This window comes from Macaca fascicularis, chromosome 2, assembly GCF_037993035.2.
Source record: "Macaca fascicularis isolate 582-1 chromosome 2, T2T-MFA8v1.1".
In the NCBI taxonomy this organism is placed as follows: Eukaryota; Metazoa; Chordata; class Mammalia; order Primates; family Cercopithecidae; genus Macaca; species Macaca fascicularis.
Window position 1 is genome coordinate 84161615 of NC_088376.1, and position 23259 is coordinate 84184873.

Sequence of the window (23259 nt, forward strand, 5' to 3'; positions counted from 1 at the left end):
CTCCCAAAGTGCTGGGATTACAGGCATGAGCACCATGCCCAGGCTTTGCTTTGTTTTTTGAAAAATAGGGTCTATGTTGCCTACGCTGGACTCAAACTCCTGGGCTCAAGTAATCCTTGTACCTCAGCCTCCCAAGTAAGGTGCACCACCATACCTCGCTCTTTTCCCAGTAGCTCACATTCTAAACATACAGGAAGGGTTCTCAACCCCATTTTGCACATGAGTTTAAGTGACCTGCTTGAGGTCACAGTCATGAATGATGGAACTTGACTGCCGTACGCTGATGTCTCCCATCTGGATACCACGTTGTAAAGATTAAGAACACTGCAAAGTTAAAATCAAAGCAATTCCTTCTAAATTTTAGCCCTTTTCAAAAAAAATCTTCTTAAACATGTCTTATTCTTCTGTGTCTTATGATAAGCCTGACAATACCCATTTTACTTGAGACAGATGCTGATAAGGGGAGAAGGGAATGGAGGAACGGTTTAGGGCATGTGGCCAAATAGTGATATTGAAGCCCAGAGGGTAAGCCCTGTGGTGAATGGAAAATCCGCATGATGCCAACTGAAACAGGCCCAGCTTCTCTCCTTTTCTCAGCCCTGCAAGGAGCTGGGGCTACACAAGAAACCAACTGAACGGCCCCTGAAGCTTGTTCCTCAACATCAAGCTGTACGGCCTTGTCTGCTTAAACATCCCCTGTGCTTTCCTCTGGCCAGCTGCCCAGGCCAGCTGCCCAAATCACTTCCTTGAAGGTTCCTGTATTACCAAACTGCACTGACAATACTTGAGTAATCTGGGAGGCCTCAAGGAGAGTCCGGAAAGGCCCAGGTGCGGTGGCTGCTTCCTCAGCAGATTTGGCTCCAGCTATCTGGACTCTAGGGCTTTTGGGTGACTCTAGGGCTTTTGGGTGACTCTAGAGCTTTTAGGTGGCTCTAGGGCTTTTGTCCACATGGTCAGAACTGTCTCAGTGACTCTGAGCAGTCCCTTCCAAGAGACTGCAGAACAGATCTGCTTAAATCTGGAGTAGGAGCAAGGAGGTGATGCACCATGAACAGGAGAGCAGCTGACAGAGAGGCAGAGGGAAGAGGAGAACTGAATGAGCCTGGGGCAAGGAAAAGTGGTTGATGTCATGGCCCTGCCACTCAGCGTTATAAGCTTCCTTCAACAGTGGCTTGAAACTGGATCAGAAAGGTCCAGAGACCTCGGGAACTATCTCACTTACTCCCCTACCCCATCTATGTGACGAGCTAGCTATCTGGCCTTATGCATATTACTTAGCTTCTTGGGTCTCAATTTCCTCACTTATGAAAAAGATATCAAAATATCTTGGATGTTTTATATGAGAATAAAGATGCTTCATTCGTTCATTCCATATTTACTGAATGCTCACCATAGGCCAGGAATATTTCCAGGCACTAAAGATTCAGCAATAAACAAAACAAACAACAATCCTGAAATGTTTGCCTTTATAAAATTCATATTGTCTATTTCCACTTATTACAATAAACATGTAATAAGTCAAATATGTGATTTGTTGGATATTGATGATAGCTTCGGAGAGAAATGAAACAGAGAAATGTGGGTTGCAATCTTACAAAGGCTTGTCATAAAAAAGGCTTGGCTGAGAGGATGGTATCTAAACAAAGACCTAAAGTAGAAGAGACACATGTGCAAAGGCATTCGCACAGTGCCTGGCACAAAAAAGACAGCGTGATTTTTGTGTTGTATTATTATCATCATAATTGTTATAATTATTATTCACTTTCTTCTTAGTTGCCCAGAAAAGTGGCTTATACAGGACTGATAGAGACAATTCAAAACATTAATATTACTACTATTACTACTAACTACACCAAAAAAATTTGTTGAACACATATTTCTATTCCCAAAGTCCAAGTCACAGAACCTGACTCTAAGAGAGTAATTTTTTCAACTCTTGGCTGTAAAAGAGATTCTCTTAAAATCCTTACTACTTTTTAGATTTAAAAAGTTAGTATTAAACTTATATGTTGCAGGTAACTGATTGCATACTTCTCTAGGTTTTTAGTTAATCCTTTTTTCAGAAGTTTTCAGAACTAAATGTGAAAAGGTAATTTGAAGTGTTATAAAGCTAGTTCAATAAATTCTGTTACATCAGAAATCATTTTTCTGATTATGCTGAGTGTGATTTTGGGCAAATCACTTTGCCAACTCGAGACCTTTATTTTATACTTTATCACTTGTAAAACAAAGTAACAAAGTAATTCTAGATAACTAAACAAAGTTATCTAGAATTCCTTCATAAGAAAAGTTTTCTATGACTAGCATTAATTACTTACTCAATGGAGACAATGACAGCATTCAATTCCTCAGCCATTGCTGTACACAGCTCATCATAATACCTGATTTCTAAAAGACACAAAGGGAACAATTATTACAAAACAGTTCATTTAATACTGTTCACTCTTAAATTCTGCTAAGTGTTAATTGTTTTTAGGCTTGGAGCTAATACTGAAAACAAATAATAAAAACTAAATGTGAACAAGTGATAAGAGTTACATGTACACGTGAAAAATTAAATCTGATTTCTAATAACATGCAACTACTATAAATAACAGGAAATGCATAGTTTAGTTTTGAATATATTACCATCTAAATATTTATTTCATAATGGACTATATGAAATGCACCAAATTGATCCTGATTTTATAGCTCTTCAAATGTATATACCTTTCTAAAAAATCACAGCAAATAAGCAGTCTCTTCCTTAGAATCATGCAATTTTAGGCTGGGAGTGGTGGCTCATGCCTGTAATAGCACTTCAGGAGGCTAAGGAAGGAGATCACTTGAGGTCAGAAGTTTGAGACCAGTCTGAGCAACATAGCCAGATGCTGCCTCTATTAAAAAATGTTTTTAAATTAGCCAGGCATAGTGGTGCACGCCTGCAGTCCCAGCTGCTTGGGAGGCTGAGGAACTTGAGCCCAAGGGTTTGACGTTACAATGAGCTGTGATAGTGCCACTGTACTCTGGCCTGGGTGACAGAGTGAGATCTTATGACTAAAAATAATAAACCAATTAAAAAATGTTTTGCTCTTTTAACACTTCATTTGCTGCAGTTTAGTAAAGTGATCGGTTTGAAGAATATGGTATTCTCTTTAAATGAACACATTAAAAACCAGAATTTTAGAGAAGTCTTAGCATTTCTTAGAGGATCCAAAGGTCTGCAGTAACAGAACCAATTTAATATGTAAGAATTTAATCCTGCTGGGCGCGGTGGCTCACGCCTGTAATCCCAGCACTTCGGGAGGCTGAGGCTGGCAGATCACAAGGTCAGGAGACTGAGACCATCCTGGCTAACACAGTGAAACCTCGTCTCTACTAAAAATGCAAAAAATTAGCCGGGAGTGGTGACAGGCGCCTGTAGTCCCAGCTACTTGGGATGCTGAGGCAGGAGAATGGTGTGAACCCAGGAGGCAGAGCTTGCAGTGAGCCGAGATCGCGCCACTGCACTCCAGCCTGAGCGACAGAGCAACACTCTGTCTCAAATCCTTAGTTGCTCTCAGTAAATTGAGATCTATATTGTGCCAACTGAGAGACAAATATTTCCTTATTTACAGGGTTACCAAGGCAGTCTTAGAATCAGAAGTTTAAGAATTACATAGACACCTGTGACCTCCACCTGCTCAAGTTCTTCCTCGGGCAGAAGTGATCAGTCAAAATTATGCAGAAAAGGCCAGGTTGACTCTTGTAATCCATCCCATTCCTGGCACCCATACTACCTGTCCTCCAGTACAGTGTTTCTCCTCGCAAGCGTCCAATGCTACAGACTCAATCTCTTTGAAGGCAGAAACTCCTTCTTATTCATTTTTGTATCCCTACACCCGAGCATACCTTAGACGGACCAGTGGTCCAGACTTGCCCACAACTGTTTGAGCTTTTGCACTGAAAGATCTGCAGCCCAGCAAACCCCTTGGTCTCAGGCAAACCTATATACTCATGAACAATTATTGAAAATGTGAAAAAAAAAATCACTGAATAAAAGAAAAAACAATGGATATGGAATTAAATAAGATTACTAGAAAAAGTTATACCTTTTGACCTTTGTTGCTTTAAAAAAAAATGACATAATGATAAAATCAACAAAACAAGTTGTCATTGCTTTTAAACTAAGGGGATGCCAAAAGCTCTGGACTGAAGATGAGGAAGTAGCTCTATGACCATTATTAGCAAAGACAAGGCCCCAACTTCCGCCTTGGGAGGCTCTCTTCTGGGCAGCTCTGTTTGGCTGCCTGCCATTTTGAATGTGTTCTAGTCATGAAAATCATCCAAATCTAAAGAAAATATTCTTGAACTTTGCAAGATTGTTTCCTTTGAATGGTTGCATACATTTTATATTTTAACCTTTGCTTTCATAAGCAGATAAAACATTAACATGTGTATTAAGGAATACCTGGTCTATTTCATAGAAATATATCTTCAAAACACAAGTTGGCAAAAGAGGCACAGATAATTCCCCATATGCATGCCTGGTGAAACTTCACCTTGTTTTGGTGCAGAAAGCTGTAACAGCACTGCACAGTAAGTCTGTGATTTAGATCATAGGAAATATTTTAAAACAGTCTACCTGAATTAACAAACAAACCAACAAGCAAAGAACTTTTACATAGGATAACCATATAATTTATCACCCAAACCAGGACCCTTTTGAGAGTGAAAAGGGGGCACTAGTAATAATTTTGCTGAAATTAGGAGTAACAGGGACCATCCAGGGGAACCAAGATAAATGGTCCCCTTCTTTCCCACTAAGAAAACCAAACTCAATTACACATCTCCCGCAAGGCCAACCAGAACAACAAACCATCTGAAGGTGACCAGGACGTACTTGCACTTGCCAAGGCCCAGCCTCCTCCGTGGATATAAACAACACTGCGTTTCAGCGGTTCTTCAGGCTTCGGAGGGCCTTCAAACACTCTGACTTCTACACCATCAAAGTCCGTGTCGGTCACCTTCACTTGGGCAGAAGACCATGCACTTTTTTTGCCAAAAGAAACAATGATAAAATTCAGTGCCAGCAGGTGATGGCTCAGTCCCAGGTAGTGGATCAGGTTACTCTGCAGGGCGAGGGAGGAAATAAAGAGGGAGAGCGCATGTCAACTTGGCATCACCAGAGCTGCCCTCACCAACCGAGTGTCTGATTTCCTACAAGCAACTTCCACTGGACTGGAGGGCTCATTGAGCCCTTTTAATACAAAAACCAATTGTATTTACCTTTTGCTTTTGGAGTTGACAAAATATTTTCATACACGAGATCTCCTCAGGTATTATCAGTCCCATTTTATTTAGAAGGCTTAGAAAACAACTATGCTTGCTCATTTCATTTAAGTGGTAGTTCTGGGACTCAAACCTAAGATTAGGTTTGAATTCCCGGATTCAGTACCTTTTTTTCCTAAGTAAGTATATCACAGTTCCAATAACATACTAGGAGTGAAGAAATAATATATTTTATTTCAATGCAAATAAGAGGAAAATTTTCTATTTACTTTAATTTCTTTAAATTCCTTTGTAACTTACATATTTGAGTGTGTCTCATTATTTAATTTCTTTAAATTGCTTTGTAACTTCAATATATTTAATTGTATCTTTAAGTGTGTCTTGTCCTTTTGAAAGGAGTGTGTGAGAAAGAAGAAACATGGTCAACTGAGGCCCTGGCATTTAGAAGCAGATCAGCTCAGATATAACCAGAAGCTTTTTAGAAATGTGCAGCAAAGACTCTACTGCCTGGTGGTCTCTTCCCTTCTGAACCCTCAGGGTATCAAGCTCTGCATTAAGCGTTCACAGAAAGTTATTTGGTTGCAGAAGGGACATAGCAAGGAGACCTGATTTACCCACCAAGCAAAGACACTTCTGAGTTTATTCCCTTCTCTCCACTTTCCCAAGTTCATCAGGAAGGGGAACAGCTGGAGAGTTAGCAGTGCTCTTTTGTAGACTATGAAACAGAACACTGGTGATTAATGATCATAAGATCAAAGAAACAATGTTGCTAGCAGAAATCAGGACTATATGATGTCTGCAATATGGCACCTTACAGCTTCTCTGGCTGTGCACAGGGCACGACAGTACACCCTGAAGAGGGTCCCTGTGTGTTCACTGCCTCAGCCTTTGGGCAAATTCCTGAGCCCTTTACCCCAGTGTACCATATAGACATTATAACTGTATATCTCCTGTCATGAAAAGAGTTAGAAAGCACTATATTAAGAAAGCATTAGCAAGTGTTAATGAAAAACAAGAACAAGAGGCAATTAATCAAACAATGAACAGCTATTTCAGGAATTCTTTTAATATCATTTGCTGGCAAGTATAAGCAGCAGCAGAGCAAATGAATATTAAGAAAATTCAACTTCTGGCCGGGCGCGGTGGCTCAAGCCTGTAATCCCAGCACTTTGGGAGGCCGAGGCGGGTGGATCATGAGGTCAAGAGATCGAGACTATCCTGGCTAACACGGTGAAACCCCGTCTCTACTAAAAATACAAAAAACTAGCCGGGCGTGGTGGCGGGCGCTGTAGTCTCAGCTACTCGGGAGGCTGAGGCGGGAGAATGGCATGAACCCGGGAGGTGGAGCTTGCAGTGAGCCGAGATCACGCCACTGCACTCCAGCCTGGGAGACACAGCGAGACTCCGTCTCAAAAAAAAAAAAAAAAAAAGAAAATTCAACTTCTACATGTGCCCTGACATCAACTGCTCAGTTTACTAACAAGTTAAAACTGTCCATGTTTTGATAGTAATTTATGCACGTGTACATGCATGTATGTGTGCACACATGTACCTGCACAGAGGATTCTAACCATCAACTTAAGTTCTTTGGTAAATTGGAAGAAGACAATCACCATTCGAGTTTTGTGATAAAATGTTAGTCTAATTTAGAGAATATTGAGATCTGCCAGGGAATAGCTAAGAATCACTGTATTTCCAAAGTTTCTAGAGTAGATATAATAAACCCTTGTTAACACCATTATCAATTAATAGGCAAGCTCCATTCCACTTGTCACAGGACAAGTAGTTTGACCGGCACGAAACGATGAAATATGAACAAAGAAATGGCAGACCTGGCTCTGTTATATTATCAACTGTACTTTTCTTTTTAATTAAATGAAGACTTTCTTAAACATCTGAGACAAATTATATGAGCTTCTTTAACTATATGAAGCTGTAAAACAAGTGAATTGTCTTTATATGACAGATATGAGAAGCCTGTACATTTTACAAGAGAACCCGCCTCGAGTTTCCTTTATGTAATGCCTGCTTGAGTACATGCAGTTTTGACTCAATGTGTTCATACCTTTTCAGAAACATCTCTCCACATTAGCTTATGTTTTGCTTGCATTCACAGAATACCTAAAAAACCATCTGCATTGTTTACAATAGCAACACAGTGGTGTGGGGGTAGAAGTGCTGATTAGAAAAGGGACAATTTGGCTGGGTGCAGTGACTCATGCCTATAATCTCAGCACTATGGGAGGCCAAGGCAGGCAGATCATCTGAGGTCGGGAGCTTGCGACCAGCCTGGCCAACATGGTGAGACCCCATCTCTACTAAAAATATAAAAATTAGCTGGGGCCAGGCGCGGTGGCTCACGCCTGTAATCCCAGCACTTTGGGAGGCCGAGATGGGCGGATCACGAGGTCAGGAGACAGAGACCATCCTGGCTAACACAGTGAAATCCTGACTCTACTAAAAATACACACAAAAAAATTATCTGGGCGTGGTGGCGGGTGCCTGTAGTCCCAGCTACCCGGGAGGCTGAGGCAGGAGAACGGCTTGAACCCGGGAGGGAGGCAGAGCTTGTAGTGAGCCGAGATTGCACCACTGCACTCCAGCCTGGGCGACAGAGTGCGACTCCATCTCAAAAAAATAAAATAAAATAAAATTAGCTGGGCATGGTGGCACATGCCTGTAATCCCAGCTACTTGGGAGGCTGAAGTAGGAGAATCACTCGAACCCAGGAGGCAGATGTTGCAGTGAGCCGAGATTGTACCACTGCACTCGAGCCTGGATGACAGAGCGAGACTCTGCCTCGAAAAAAAAAAAAAGGGAGGGGGGGACAATTTGTTTATGCAGTGTAAAAGACAGGAATATGAAAGGGTAGGTGGATGAGTAGAAAAAGAATTTAGAAAACTGCTATAAGAAAGACTGTGCTAATATTTACAATTGTATTGATAAATTAGAATTATACTACAGCCAATATTGAGACTGTCTGAAAACTTGAAAATGGATATGAACAGTAACCTGTTGTTAATTACTTTTCTTGTTACTATTATAAATAATAGCTATCACTGCCTGAGTGCCTACAGTGAGTGCGAGGGTAGGTTGCTGAATTCTGGCTACTATTCTGTGAGGTAAATACTACTATCTTGCTTACAGAGAGAAGAGAAGAGAAGCCTAGACATTAAGGAGCCAGTATAGAAGCTGGATTTCTAAAACCTTGAGGGGGCTGCAGGACTTACAGAATTGCCCTAGAAATGCTGGTGTAGATAAATGTGGGCCATGGAAGCTGCTCTGAGCCCTATCCAGTATGGGATAACATTTGCATGTCTATGTGATATCAATGATAAACTTGTGAATATTATCTAACTTTTTTTTTCCCTCAAATACCGTTCCCTTAACTCTTCACATTACTCCCCTCCTACCATACTGCCCAGAAAATAAATTCAGTAGCCACACCTTTCTATAGTTGTTACTTCTTTGAAGGGATATGAGAAAAAAGCAAAGAAACAGGAGTGAGTTTCTTCCTTTGGATTTTTAAAAACCTGTATCTTCTTTTTTTGTTTGTTTTTTGTTTTTGTTTTTGAGATAGAGTCTTACTCTGTTACCCAGGCTGGAATGCAGTGGCGTGATGTCGGCTCACTGCAACCTCTGCCTCCCAGGTTCAAGCTATTCTTGTGTCTTAGCCTCCCAAGTAGCTGGGATTACAGGCATGCACCACCGCCTCCGGTTACATTTTGTATTTTTAGTAGATACAGGGTTTTGCCACGTTGGCCAGGCTGCTTTCAAACTCCTGGCCTCAAGTGATCCACCTGCCTCAGCCTCCCAAAATGCTAGGATTACAGGCACGAGCCACTGCGACTGGCTGAGAATCTTTTAAAAAATAGGCATTGATTTAGAGGATTACATGATGAATAAGTCTCCTAGAATAGAAAGTGATTTCCCAGGCTAGATGGTAGAAGAGAGGAAGAGAAAATGTTGCAGATATGAAGTGAGGGCTGTATGGATAAATATCTGGGAGCCAGTGAAAAAAGAACCCTGGGGTGCAACAACTCCCAGATAGGTCTGTGGAATCTGAAGCAGCTGACTGTGCCTCATGCCCAGACAGAACCCTGGAAAGCGGCAAGACCTTAGGGAAGAGTAGATGCAAGGTATGTCTAGGAAGATAGTGCCTCAAATGGCCTTAGAGCCCCAGGCTCCAGCTGGTGAAGGAAAAACAGAATGATTCTGCATGCCCAATGAAAGCATAAATGTAGCAGGCTCTGCATGAATGTCTTGCAGATGGACCTAAGACAATCTAGCTTTTCTCCACAGCCCATTGTATGTACCCAAGAGTTCAATAAGAATATAAATGATCTGAAAGATCTAATGGATCTGAAAGATCGACTATCTTACAGATAAGAACAAAGGATATCTCAGGACAAACTGTAAGGATCAAACACCAAGGATCAGGTAGAACAGTGATGTGGGGTGAGGATGAGTGATATCCAGATGGCTTCCCCAAACCACAATGCCTCAGCACTGTATAAGATCCTGCAAAACCTAAAAGAAAATAGTGATGAGTGGGAATTCCTAAACTCACTGGGAATAAGTTTCTACCTAAAGGATGTAGCCTTAAAATATATATCAAGTTATATTTCCTTGAGCTTATGAAATCAGATTCAGATTCACACAAGTAACACTCTGGAAGTAACAAAGTTTCCTGAAACCTCTATTTCTTTTATATATATATGTGTGTGTGTGTGTGCGCGCATATATATACATATATATATGTGTGTGTGTGTGTGTATGTGTATATATATATATATATATTCTGAGACAGAGTCTCACTCTGTTGCCCATGCTGGAAAGCAGTGGCATGATCTTGGCTCACTACAACCTTTGCCTCCCTGGTTGAAGCGATTCTCCTGCCTTAGCCTCACAGATAGCTGAGATTATAGGTGCCCACCACCACACCTGGCTAATTTTTGTATTTTTTTTTTTTTTTAGTAGATACAGGGTTTCACTATGTTGCCCAGGCTGGTCTTGAACTCCTGACCTGAAGTGATCCACCCATCTTGGCCTCCCAAAGTGTTGGGATTACAGGTGTTAGCTACTGCACCCAGTCTCCTGAAACCTCTTTAGAAGTAGCAGAGAAACTCCAGGAGAACACAGAAGCAAGCCAAGTTTTAAGTGCAATGGGCTGTAAATTATTCCATCTTGGCTAAAGTAAGCTAGGGCAATGCTAGCGGTCTTAAAACTTGTCTCCATAACCATTCCAGGGTCTAGGGGAAGAATTCTGCCTAATGAGATGGACGGGGATAAAGGTTACTCGTTACGCCTCAGTGGAACCAGACAAAGAAATACAGTGGGGCACTGGCTCCCTACCCAGGTCTGATGGCTGAAGATCAAAGGACAAACAAGAATCAAAGGAAACCAAGCAAAACTGTGCTCTGCTTATGAATATAGAAATTAGTTATGTTTATATATGGAGTTGTTCTGTCTTGATTAAGTCAACATATAAATTGTGAAGTATATCCTATGGGCAGATAACTTTGTAGGGGAGAAAGAGAATCATCGGAAACTTACAGTAATAGAGGAGAACCAAGGCTTGCAAATGAATAGCTGATGCTAGTTAGCTAAGCAGTAAGTGGTAAGAAAGGCCTAGATAAAGGGTTGCACAAGCTCAGAGAAGAAAGGAATCACCTCTGTCTGGGGATGAAATCCAGTAAGGTGTCTAGCCCTGAATTAGGTCTTAGAGGATGCCCCATCATAGGTATGGCTAACAAGGAAAAGGGCTGGAACTAAGGTGCAAGTATTGGAAAGTGGTTTGTTTTTGTTGTTGTTCTGTTTTTGTTTATTTGGCTTTTTTTGTTTGTTTCTTTTTTTTTTTTTTTTTTTTTTTGAGACGGAGTCTCCCTCTGTCACCAGGCTGGAGTGCGATGGTGCGATCTTGGCTCACTGCAACCTCTGACTCCCTGTTTCAAGCGATTCTCCTGCCTCAGCCTCCTGAGTAGGTGGGATTACAGGCCCACGCCACCATGCCCAGCTAATTTTTATATTTTTAGTAGAGACGAGGTTTCACTATGCTGGCTAGGATGGTCTCAATCTCCTGACCTTATGATCCTCCTGCCTCGGCCTTCCAAAGTGCTGGGATTACAGGCATGAGCCACCGCACGTGGCCTGGAAAGTGTTTTAACTCAAACGCCTATGGGTAGGTAAGGTATACAAGCAAAATGGAGGCAAGAGGAGCATGGCAATAACAGACTCAATCTAAAGGAGGCATGTGTAGCACAGAAGTCAGCAGCATAGACTCCAGAGCCAGAGCACCTGGGCTAAAATCCAAGCTCCCTCACTTACCAGCACTGGGCCCCCGGGCAAATGATCAAACCTCTCTGTACCTCAATCTCCCATCCAAAAATGGAAGCAATTATACACATGACCTCAAAAGGTTGTTGTGAAGACTGGAAACTAAGGCACCTAGAACAGTGCCTGTCACATAAGAAGCCCTTTTTTTTTTTTTTTTTTTTTTTGAGAACGAGTCTCACTTTGTCTCCCAGGCTGGAGTGCGGTGGCGTGATCTCGGCTCACCGCAAGCTCCGCCTCCCGGGTTCACGCCATTCTCCTGCCTCAGCCTCCCAGTAGCTGGGACTACAGGCGCCCGCCACCACGCCCGGCTAATTTTTTGTATTTTTAGTAGAGACGGGGTTTCACCGTGTTAGCCAGGATGGTCTCGATCTCCTGACCTCGTGATCCGCCCGCCTCGGCCTCCCAAAGTGCTGGGATTACAGGCGTGAGCCACCGCGCCCGGCCAAGAAGCCCTTTTGAGTCAGTTATCACCGATACTACACCTCTGCTCCAGAAAATCATTGCGTAAAAAAGTGAGCCCAGCGACATATATTCCAGTGTTTCTAGGGAAGCTGAGACTATCATTTTTCCTATTATGCACATTTGTTATTAGTACCACATGGATTATCAAGTACTGAAATTGTTGCAGGTTAAAAAAGTGATCTTTAAAAAGCTTATTTATATGGTCATATTTAAGGGGAAGGAGGCAGCTAGGGAAGAACCAGCAGCACACTGATACCCCATACACATTAATGACTTTGCATCTGGTCAAGTTTCAACATGAGCCAGCAACATCAATACTTAAGCATCAATTCTAACTCGCTACCCAATTCGTTCTTCACATTTGAAGGTTTGTATTCTATGTCAGTGACTCTCCAATTTTTCCACTAAGGTCATTTCATTCAGTCCATCAGCTTTTTAATTCTCTTTATATTTTGCTCTAATTGTGCCTATTATAAGAAAAAAAAAATCTATAATCTCACGGACCATTTATTTAGCTGCATGAAAATATGAGAATTTAATTAAAATATTAATGTTTAATGTTCAATTAAGAGATGGACCTTAAAGTAGAGGTATGGAGCCCAGCCTAGGAGAGAAAAGACAGAGGCTGTCCAAAGGGACTGCCTGGACACAGTACCAACAGAGGTGAATTGAGTGTTAATGAAGTAAAGATTCCAATTCACTCAAGTCACCTGAAAGTAACAGTTTCCTGAAACCTCTTTAGAAGTAGGTGGGAAATCCAGGAACACACAGAATTGTGTTAAGGGCCTTATGGGCTGCAAATTACCCTGTCTTGGTTAGCTGAAATAATCTAGAACAGTTCTAGAGGTCTTAAAACTTGCCTCCATAACCATTCCAGGATCTAGGGGAAGAATTCTGCCTAAGGAGATGGAAGGGGAATAAGGATACTCATTATGCCTCAGTGGAACGAGACAGTAAAATCTGGTGGCACACTGGCTCCCTACCCAGGTAGTTGGTTCACGTTGAAACTTGACCAGATGCTAACTTATTTATGTGTACAGAGTATCAGTGTGCTACTGGTTCTTCCCCAGCCTCCTGCCTCCCCTTTGATACATGATCAGAAGGCTGGAGAAGGAAAGAAGGTTGGGGAAAGGCAAACAGACGTTTCTGGTCATGGGGCAGTGTTCACGCTTTAGCCCTTTGCCCACCATGCTGACCTAGTAAGGACAGAAAGAGAACCTGCAAGGCATCAAAGTCCCCTTTCCCATTCTCAACTAGAATACAAGGTCGAAAACATACCTTCACTTGCTAAGGGCTAGATCTCTATTCCAACCCAACTCTGATCAAAGGACAGGGATGTTTGAGCACCATTTCTGGGAGGATTTAGGCCACACAGTAAATTCCACCAGAGAGGGAAAGTTAATTTGCTCAGGTAAAGTTGAATAAAATAAAAAAAATGGAAGCTTCGGAAACACCATCACTTAAAGAGCTGGTGAGCAGGACAGGAAGAACCAATCAATAAAAAACAAAAAAGGACAAGAGGGGGAGTGAGAAAAACAGAGAAAAGGGACAAATTGTTAGTGTGGCAACAGAAACAAGAAACCAGAGATATTAAGGGGGAAGAGATTTCAAGAAAGCAGGTTGTCAAATGTCTGCAGAGAGGCCAAGTAGGTCATTGGTGTTGGCTATGGGTTCACTGGTGAACCTATGAAAGACAGTCTCATCCAAGATATGGGGCTGAAAATCATATTGTAATGGCTTGCAAAGTGAGCAGGAGTTGAAGAAACAGAGAGAGTAAATGCAGACAGATTACGTCCACTGTTTGTAGAGATAAGGAAGGCACTAGAATAGTTGGGAGAGATTTGAGTGTGCTTCTTGGGAAACAGCTTGTCAAGAGAGAAAGACAAACTTACAGAGGTAAAAAGAATTGAGTGAATTGAGATCCTAGAGGAAGGAGGACATAGGCTCTGGAAAGTAGATGGAAGGGAGAATTCATAACAGGTAATTTATAGGGGGCAAGGAGGCAAAGTGAGAAGATATATCTCTAAACAGAACTTGATTTCTGTGGATGTCAGTTCTATCTTTGTCCCAAAGAAGATAGTGACATTTTGGCCAGGCACGGTGGCTCAGGCCTGTAATCCCAGCACTTTGGTAGGCCGAGGGGGTGGATCATGAGGTCAGGAGATCGAGATCATCCTGGCCAACATGGTGAAACCCTGTCTCTACTAAAAAATACAAAAATTAGCCTGGCATGGTGATATGCACCTGTAATCCCAGCTACTCGGGAGGCTGAGGCAGGAGAATCGTTTGAACCCAGGAGGCAGAGATTGCAGTGAGCCGAGATTGCACCACTGCACTCCAGCCTGGCAACAAAGTGAGACTCCAGCCAAAAAAAAAAAAAAGAAAAAAAAAAGTGACTTTTCAAAGACTGCCCTCTTTGAAGGGAACCCATTGCAATCTGGCTTCCAGCCCCATCTCTCTGATGAAACTATCCTTATTAGACTCACCAATGACCCCTGACCACAATGCCAAAGCCGATGCCAATGACCTACTTGGCCTCAGTGCAGATATTTGATAACTTGTGCTTTCTTGAAACTTTCTTCCCTCTTAACTTCTCCAGTTTCTTGTTTTCTTGCCACATTAACAATTAATCCCCCACTCCTCCTATTTTTTTTCTTTTTTTTGGTCTTTTATTGATTGGTTCTTCCTCTCCTGACCACTGGCCCTTTAAATGATGATGTTCTCAAAACTTCCATTTATTACTTCATTCAACTTCACAATTCCTTCTTTCCTTGAGCAAGCCAATGTACTATCATGGCAAATAGGAAGTATTTACCAGCAGACTACTAAATTCAAAGACTATGACCTGTATTCTATACTAATTTCTAGTCCCTGATCTATCTTTCTCAAGCTTCCACCCATATTTCCAACCATCTCCAGGATCTAATCTATAAGCTCCTCAAAATTAATATGGCCTACTCTCCCTTCTCCACTCCCAGAGCAATTAACAACATAAATTCTCAATTATCTGACCATAAGTCTAACTTCTAAGCTAGAAACCTTAATACCGTCCTCAGCTTCTTATCTCACATGATTTCCAATCACCTCATCAAACCCTATTAACTCCACCTGCCAATGTTTTCTGATCTAGTTCTACCCCTAGCTCCACCCCCGCTCTCGTTGCTGCCTTGGCTAAGATGCTCATTATTTTCTGCACTTGCCTGATAACTTGAATTCTAGATAACCCTCTTTCTCTATAACTTGCTGCATACTGCTGTCAGAGTTTCTACCCTGAAAGGCTGATCACATTACCTGCCTGCTTAAAAACTTCTGCTGACTTCCTGTTTCTTACAGGAAAAAAATAAAAATCTAAAGTTGGCATTCCAGTCTGGTCCCACTCTACATTCCAACCTCATTTCTCACCACCCTACCCCTTGCAGTCAAGCATAACTTGCCTAACATTTTTCATTTTTTTTAACTTGCTATTCTCTTTGGCAATGCCCTTCACTGGTATGCTGAAATCAGCTTTTGCTGGGTTTCACAAACCAACTGATAAATTCACAGGAATTTTGCAAGTCAGTTTGTCAGAGGTATGTGAACCAGAGCATCTCTGTCTTGAATAGAGGATGGGTAAAATGAGTCTGAGACCTACTGGTGGGTCTGGAAATTTTGGGTTCTTGGTCTCACTGACTTCAAGAATGAAGCCATGGACCTTCGTGGTGAGTGTTACAGTTCTTAAAGGTGGCGCATCTGGAGTTGTTCAATCCTTCTGGTGGGTTTGTGGTCTCGCTGACTTCAGGAGTGAAGCTGCAGACCTTCACAGTGAGTGTTACAGCTCATAAAGGTGGCACAGACCCAAAGAGTGAGCGGCATCAAGATTTATCGTGAAGAGCGAAAGAACAAAGTTTCCAAAGCACAGAAAGGTACAGGAGCGGGTTGTCACTGCTAGATCAGGCAGCCTGCTTTTGTTTCCTTATCTGGCTCCACCCATATCCTGCTGATTGGTCCATTTTACAGAGAGCTGATTGGTCCATTTTACAGAGAGCTGATTGGTGCATTTACTATCCCTGAGCTAGACACAGGGTGCTGATTGGTGTGTTTACAAACCTTGAGTTAGACACAGGGTGCTGATTGATGTGTTTACAATTCTTGAGCTAGACACAAAGTGCTGATTGGTGCATTTACAATCCTCCAACTAGACATAAAAATTCTCCAAGTCCTCATCAGATTAGCTAGATACAGAGTGCTGATTGGTGCATTTACAATCCTCCAGCTAGACATAAAAATTCTCCAAGTCCTCATCAGATTAGCTAGATACAGAGTGCTGATTGGTGCATCCACAACCAGCTGCTGGCCTGGGTGCTAAGCCCCTCACTGCCCAGGGCCAGTGGCACTGGCTGGCTGCTCCGAGTGCAGGGCCCGCCAAGCCCGCACCCACCCAGAACTTGCACTGGCCCGCGAGTGCTATGCACAGCCCCGGTTCCACCACTGCTCTCCCTCCACGCCACCCAACAAGCAGAGGAAGCTGGCTCCGGCCTTGGCCAGCCCAGAGAGGGGCTCCCACAGTGCAGTGGCAGACTGAAGGGCTCCTCAAGCATGGCCAGAGCAGACACTGAGGCCAAGGAGGTGCCGAGAGCAAGCGAGGGCTGCTAGCACATTGTCACCTCTCACTGGGCTGCATTCCCAGATGGTTAAGGCATTCTAAGTCACAGGATGAGATAGGAGGTCAGCACAAAATACAGGTCATAGAGACCTTGCTGATAAAACAGGTTGCAGTAAAGAAGCCAGCCAAAACCCACTAAAACCAAGATGGCAATGAGAGTGACCTCTGGTGGTCCTCACTGGTACACTCCCACCATCACCATGACAGTTTACATATGCCATGGCAATATCAGGAAGTTACCCTGTAAAAGGGGAGGCATGAATAATCTACCTTTGTTTAGCACATAATAACCATAAAAATGGGCAACCAGCAGCCCTTGGGGCTGCTCTGCCCCTGAGTAGCCATTCTTTATTTCTTTACTTTCCTAATAAACTTGCTTTCACTTTACAGACTTGCCCTGGATTCTTTCTAGAGTGAGATGCAAGAACCCTCTCTTGGAGTCTAGGTTGGGACACCTTTCTGGTAACAAGTTGACATTACGTCAGTGGCTTGAAATTGGCCAGGGTGGGAGTATTTACATCATGGAATCAGCAAGTGCTACAAATCAGGGTGTAGACTTGCTCAGGTTCCAGGCCTTTGGTGGATCCCCATCTGGCTAGGGATTTTTCCTACACCAGTCCTTCTTCCCTTATTTATTTTACTTAGCATTATTTTTGTAGAGGAAACCTTTTGTCCCACATGAGGGCATGCGTGGACCTAAAGGGTTCTATGGGAGCACAGTGGCACTCTCTACACACAGCAAAGCACTGGATGGAATTATTATTATTATTATTATTATTTATTTATTTATTTTTTTTTTTGAGACAGAGTCTCGCTCTGTCACCCAGGCTGGAGTGCAGTGGCCGGATCTCAGCTCACTGCAAGCTCCGCCTCCCGGGTTTACGCCATTCTCCTGCCTCAGCCTCCCAAGTAGCTGGGACTACAGGCGCCCGCCACCTCGCCCGGCTAGTTTTTTGTGTTTTTTTAGTAGAGACGGGGTTTCACCGTGTTAGTCAGGATGGTCTCGATCTCCTGACCTCGTGATCCACCCGTCTCGGCCTCCCAAAGTGCTGGGATTACAGGCTTGAGCCACCGCGCCTGGCCTGGATGGAATTATTAAGCCAACCTGTAAAGCACAAAATAAGTATGCAATAGTAGAACAAAAGGCAGATAAACGTGTAAAGGAATTGATCTAGGTAAGTTAATTTACTTAGGCCTCGGAACCTGGCTTTTAATCATCTGCACACAGGACTGCTCTCTCCAGGGGGCAACCATGTTAATTACCCACAAGATGTGTTGACTCAAAGCCTTTGTCATTAAATCTGTACTAAATAAATGCCTGTAGCACCAGCTTGTCAGGGCTGTGGCTGCTGACTCTTTACAGAACCCTCCTTGGTGTCTGTGAGCAGCCCGGTCCCCTAGCCAGGCAAACAACCTGTGTCTGCATACATTTTTTCATCTGTCACTCAGCCACGGTCTGTGGGTCAGACCTAGCACATGAGTACATTTATTCTCAAACCTACATCATAAAACTAGAAGATTTTACATCTGAAATTAACATTTAGCTTCCCATATTTACCCAAAGGGAAACTAAGGCCCAGAAAGGATTTGCAACTTTCCTGGGCTCAGTGACTATGGCAGCATAGCTCTATGCTTGACCACTCTGGATCAAGCAGCCACCTCCCTCATTCCCCTTTCCTTCAGCTCTTCCTCAACAGCACATCACTCTCTTGAGCCTTCCCTGGTAATAATACAAGAGTTATTAAAAAATAATTTTTAGGCAGATAGAGAGGGTAAAAGGAGTTCTTGGTAAGGCTTTTTCCTTTAATAAAAGCAACCCCTGAACCATTTCTTTCTTTTTTTTTTTAGACTTTAAGTCCTAGGGTACATGTGTACAACATGCAGGTTTGTTACATATGTATACATGTGCGATGTTGGTGTGCTGCACCCATTAACTCGTCATTAACATTAGGTATATCTCCTAATGCTATCCCTCCTTCCTCCCCCCACCCCATGACAGGCCCCTGTGGGTAATGTTCCCCACCCTGTGTCCAAGTGTTCTCATTGTTCAATTCCCACCTATGAGTGAGAACACGCAGTGTTTGCTTTTCTGTCCTTGCGATAGTTTGCTCAGAATGATGGTTTCCAGCTTCATCCATGTCCCTACAAAGGACATGAACTCATCCTTTTTTGTGGCTGCATAGTATTCCATGGTGTATATGTGCCACATTTTCTTAATCCAGTCTATCATTGATGGACATTTGGGTTGGTTCCAAGTCTTTGCTATTGTGAATAGTGATGCAATAAACATATGTGTGCATATGTCTTTATAGCAGCATGATTTATAATCCTTTGGGTATATAACCAGTAATGGGATGGCTGGGTCAAATGGTATTTCAATTTCTAGATCCTTGAGGAATCGCCACACTGTCTTCCACATTGGTTAAACTAGTTTACACTCCCACCAACAGTGTAAAAGCTTTCCTATTTCTCCACATCCTCTCCAGCACCTGTTGTTCCCTGACTTTTTAATGATCGCCATTCTAACTGGTATGAGATGGTATCTCATTGTGGTTTTGATTTGCATTTCTCTGATGGCCAGTGATGATGAGCATTTTTTCACGTGTCTGTTGGCTGCATAAATGTCTCCTTTTGAGAAGTGTTTGTTCATATCCTTTGCCCACTTTTTGATGGGGTTGTTTTTTTCTTGTAAATTTGTTTAAGATCTTTATATATTCTAGATATTAGCCCTTTGTCAGATGGGAAGATTGCAAAAATTTTCTCCAATTCTGTAGGTTGCCTGTTCACTCTGATGGTAGTTTCTTTTGCTGTGCAGAAGCTCTTTATCTTAATTAGATCCCATTTGTCTACGTTGTCTTTTGTTGTTATTGCTTTGGGTGTTTTAGTCATGAAGCCCTTGCTCATGCCTATGTCCTGAATGGTATTGCCTAGGTTTTCTTCTAGGGTTTTTATGGTTTTAGGTCTAACATTTAAGTCTTTAATCCATCTAGAATTAATTTTTGTATAAGGTGTAAGGAAGGGATCCAGTTTTAGCTTTCTACATATGGCTAGCCAGTTTTCCCAGCACCATTTATTAAATAGGAAATCCTTTCCTCATTTCTTGTTTTTGTCAGGTTTGTCAAAGATCAGATGGTTGTAGATATGTAGTATTATTTCTGAGGGCTCTGTTCTGTTCCATTGGTCTATATCTCTGTTTTGGTACGAGTATCATGCTGTTTTGGTTACTGTAGCCTTGTAGTATAGTTTGAAGTCAGACAGTGTGATGACTCCAGTTTTGTTCTTTTGGTTTAGGATTGTCTTGGCAATGTGGGTTCTTTTATGGTTCTATATGAACTTTAAAGTAGTTTTTTCCAATTCTGTGTAGAAAGTCATTGGTAGCTTGATGGGGATGGCATTGAATCTATAAATTACCTTGAGCAGTATGGCCACTTTCACAACATTGATTCTTCCTATCCATGAGCATGGAATGTTCTTCCATTTGTGTCCTCTTTTATTTCGTTGAGCAGTAGTTTGTAGTTCTCCTTGAAGAGGTCCTTCACATCCCTTGGATTCCTAGGTAAGTTGGATTCCTAGGTATTTTATTCTCTTTGAAGCAATTGTGAATGGGATTTCACTCATGATTTGGCTCTCTGTCTGTTTTTGGTGTATAGGAATGCTTGTGATTTTTGCACATCGATTTTGTATCCTGAGACTTTGCTAAAGTTGCTTATCAGCTTAAGGAGATTTTGGGCTGAGATGATGGGGTTTTCTAAATATACAATCATGTCATCTGCGAACAGGGACACTTTGACTTCCTCTTTTCCTAATTGAATACCCTGTATTTCTTTCTCCTGCCTGATTGCCCTGGCCAGAACTTCCAAAACTATGTTGAATAGGAGTGATGAGAGAGGGCATCCCTGTCTTGTCCAGTTTTCAAAGGGAATGCTTCCAGTTTTTGCCCATTTAGTATGATATTGGCTGTAGGTTTGTCATAAAAAGCTCTTATTATTTTGAGATACGTCACATCAATAACTAGTTTGAGAGTTTTTAGCATGAAGGGCTGTTGAATTTTGTCAAAGGCCTTTCCTGCATCTATTGAGATAATCATGTGGTTTTTGTCTTTAGTTCTGTTTATATGATGGATTATGTTTACTGATTCGCATATGTTGAACCAGCCTTGCATCCCAGGGATGAAGCCCACTTGATTGTGGTGATTAAGCTTTTTGATGTGCTGCTAGATTCAGTTTGCCAGTATTTCACTGAGGATTTTTCCATCGATGTTTATCAGGGATATTGGTCTAAAATTCTCTTTTTTTGTTGTTGTGTCTCCACCAGGCTTTGGTATCAGGATGATGCTGACCTCATAAAATGAGTTAGGGAGGATTCCCTCTTTTTCTATTGATTGGAATAGTTTCAGAAGGAATGGCACCAGCTCCTCTTTGCACCTCTCATAGAATTTGGCTGTGGATCCGTCTGGTTCTGGACTTTTCTTGGTTGGTAGGTTCTTAATTATTGCCTCAATTTCAGAGCCTGTTATTGGTCTATTCAGTGATTCAACTTCTTCCTGGTTTAGACTTGGGAGGGTGTATCTGTCTGGGAATTTATACATTTCTTCTATATTTTCTAGTTTATTTGCGTAGAGGTATTTATAGTATTCTCTGATGGTAGTTTGTATTTCTGCGGGATTGGTGGTGATATCCCCTTTATCATTTTTTATTGCATCTATTTGATTCTTCTCTCTTTTCTTCTTTATTAGTCTTGCTAGCGGTCTATCAACCTTGTTGATCTTTTCAAAAAAGCAGCTCCTGGATTCATTGATTTTTTGGAGGGTTTTTTTGTGTCTCTATCTCCTTCGGTTCTGCTCTCATCTTAGTTATTTCTTGCCTTCTGCTAGCTTTTGAATGTGTTTGCTCTTGCTTCTCTAGTTCTCTTAATTGTGATATTAGGGTGTCAATTTTAGATCTTTCCTGCTTTTTCTTGTGGGCATTTAGTGCTATAAATTTCCCTCTACACACTGCTTTAAATGTGTCCCAGAGATTCTGGTATGTTGTATCTTTGTTCTCATTAGTTTCAAAGAACATCTTTATTTCTGCCTTCATTTCGTTATGTACCCAGTAGTCATTCAGGAGCAGGTTGTTCAGTTTCCATGTTGTTGTGTGGTTTTGAGTGAGTTTCTTAATACTGAGTTCTAATTTGATTGCACTGTGGTCTGAGAGACAGTTTGTTATAATTTCTGTTCTTGTACATTTGCTGAGGAGTGCTTTACTTCCAACCATGTGGTCAAATTTGGAATAAGTGTGAAATGGTGCTGAGAAGAATGTATATTCTGTTGATTTGGGGTGGAGAGTTCTGTAGATGTCTATTAGGTCCACTTGGTGCAGAGTTGAGTTCAATTCCTGGATATCCTTGTTAACTTTCTATCTCGTTGATCTGTCTAATGTTGACAGTGGGGTGTTAAAGTCTCCCATTATTATTGTGTGGGAGTTTCAGTCTCTTTGTAGGTCTCTAAGGACTTGCTTTATGAATCTGGGTGCTCCTGTATTGGGTGCATATCTATTTAGGATAGTTAGCTCTTCTTGTTGAGTTGATCCCTTTACCATTATGTAATGGCCTTCTTTGTCTCTTTTGATCTTTGTTAGTTTAAAGTCTGTTTTATCAGAAACTAGGATTGCAACTCCTGCTTTTTTTGTTTTGTTTTGTTTTCCATTTGCTTGGTAGATCTTCCTCCATCCCTTTATTTTAAGCCTATGTGTGTCTCTCCACGTGAGATGGGTCTCCTGAATACAGTACACTGATGGGTCTTGACTCTTTATCCAATTTGCTGGTCTGTGTCTTTTAATTGGGGCATTTAGCCCATTTACATTTAAGATTAATATTGTTATGTGTGAATTTGATCCTGTCATTATGATGTTAGCTGGTTATTTTGCTCGTTAGTTGATGCAGTTTCTTCCTAGCATCAATGGTCTTTACAATTTGGCATGTTTTCGCAGTGGCTGATACCGCTTATTCCTTTCCATGTTTAGTGCTTCCTTCAGGAGATGTAAGGCAGGCCTGGTGGTGACAAAATCTCTCAGCATTTGCTTGTCTGTAAAGCATTTTATTTCTCCTTTACTTATGAAGCTTAGTTTGGCTGGATATGAAATTCTGGGTTGAAAATTCTTTTCTTTAAGAATGTTGAATATTGGCCCCCACTCTCTTCTGGCTTGTGGAGTTTCTGCTGAGAGATCCGCTGTTAGTCTGACTGGTTTCCCTTTGTGGGTAACCCGACATTTCTCTCTGGCTGCCCTTAACATGTTTTCTTTCATTTCAACCTGGGTGAATCTGACAATTATGTGTCTTGGGGTTGCCCTTCGCGAGGAGTATCTTTGTGGCATTCTCTGTATTTCCTGAATTTGAATGTTGGCCTGCCTTGCTAGGTTAACGGAGTTCTGCTGGAAAATATCCTGAAGAGTGTTTTCCAACTTGGTTCCATTCTCCACGTCACTTTCAGGTACACCAATCAAATGTAGATTTAGTCTTTTCACATAGTACCATATTTCTTGGAGGCTTTGTTTATTTCTTTTTACTCTCTTTTCTCTAAACTTCTCTTC

The 23259-nt window shown here is 41.9% G+C and overlaps 1 protein-coding gene across 2 annotated transcripts in view; it reads right to left on the reverse strand.

The window, feature by feature from the left end:
• NCEH1 (neutral cholesterol ester hydrolase 1) overlaps positions 1–23259 on the reverse strand; it is an 89106-nt gene that overhangs the window by 12785 nt on the left and 53062 nt on the right. Inside the window, exons 2-3 of one of the 2 annotated variants that reach the window (XM_005546397.5) lie at positions 4862–5090; positions 2319–2388 (exon numbers count right to left, since the gene is read on the reverse strand). In XM_005546397.5, the coding sequence (XP_005546454.2) occupies positions 2319–2388; positions 4862–5090 (299 nt within the window). The remainder of the gene's footprint in view (positions 1–2318; positions 2389–4861; positions 5091–23259) is intronic. The other variant, XM_045386626.3, reaches the window with a different exon arrangement.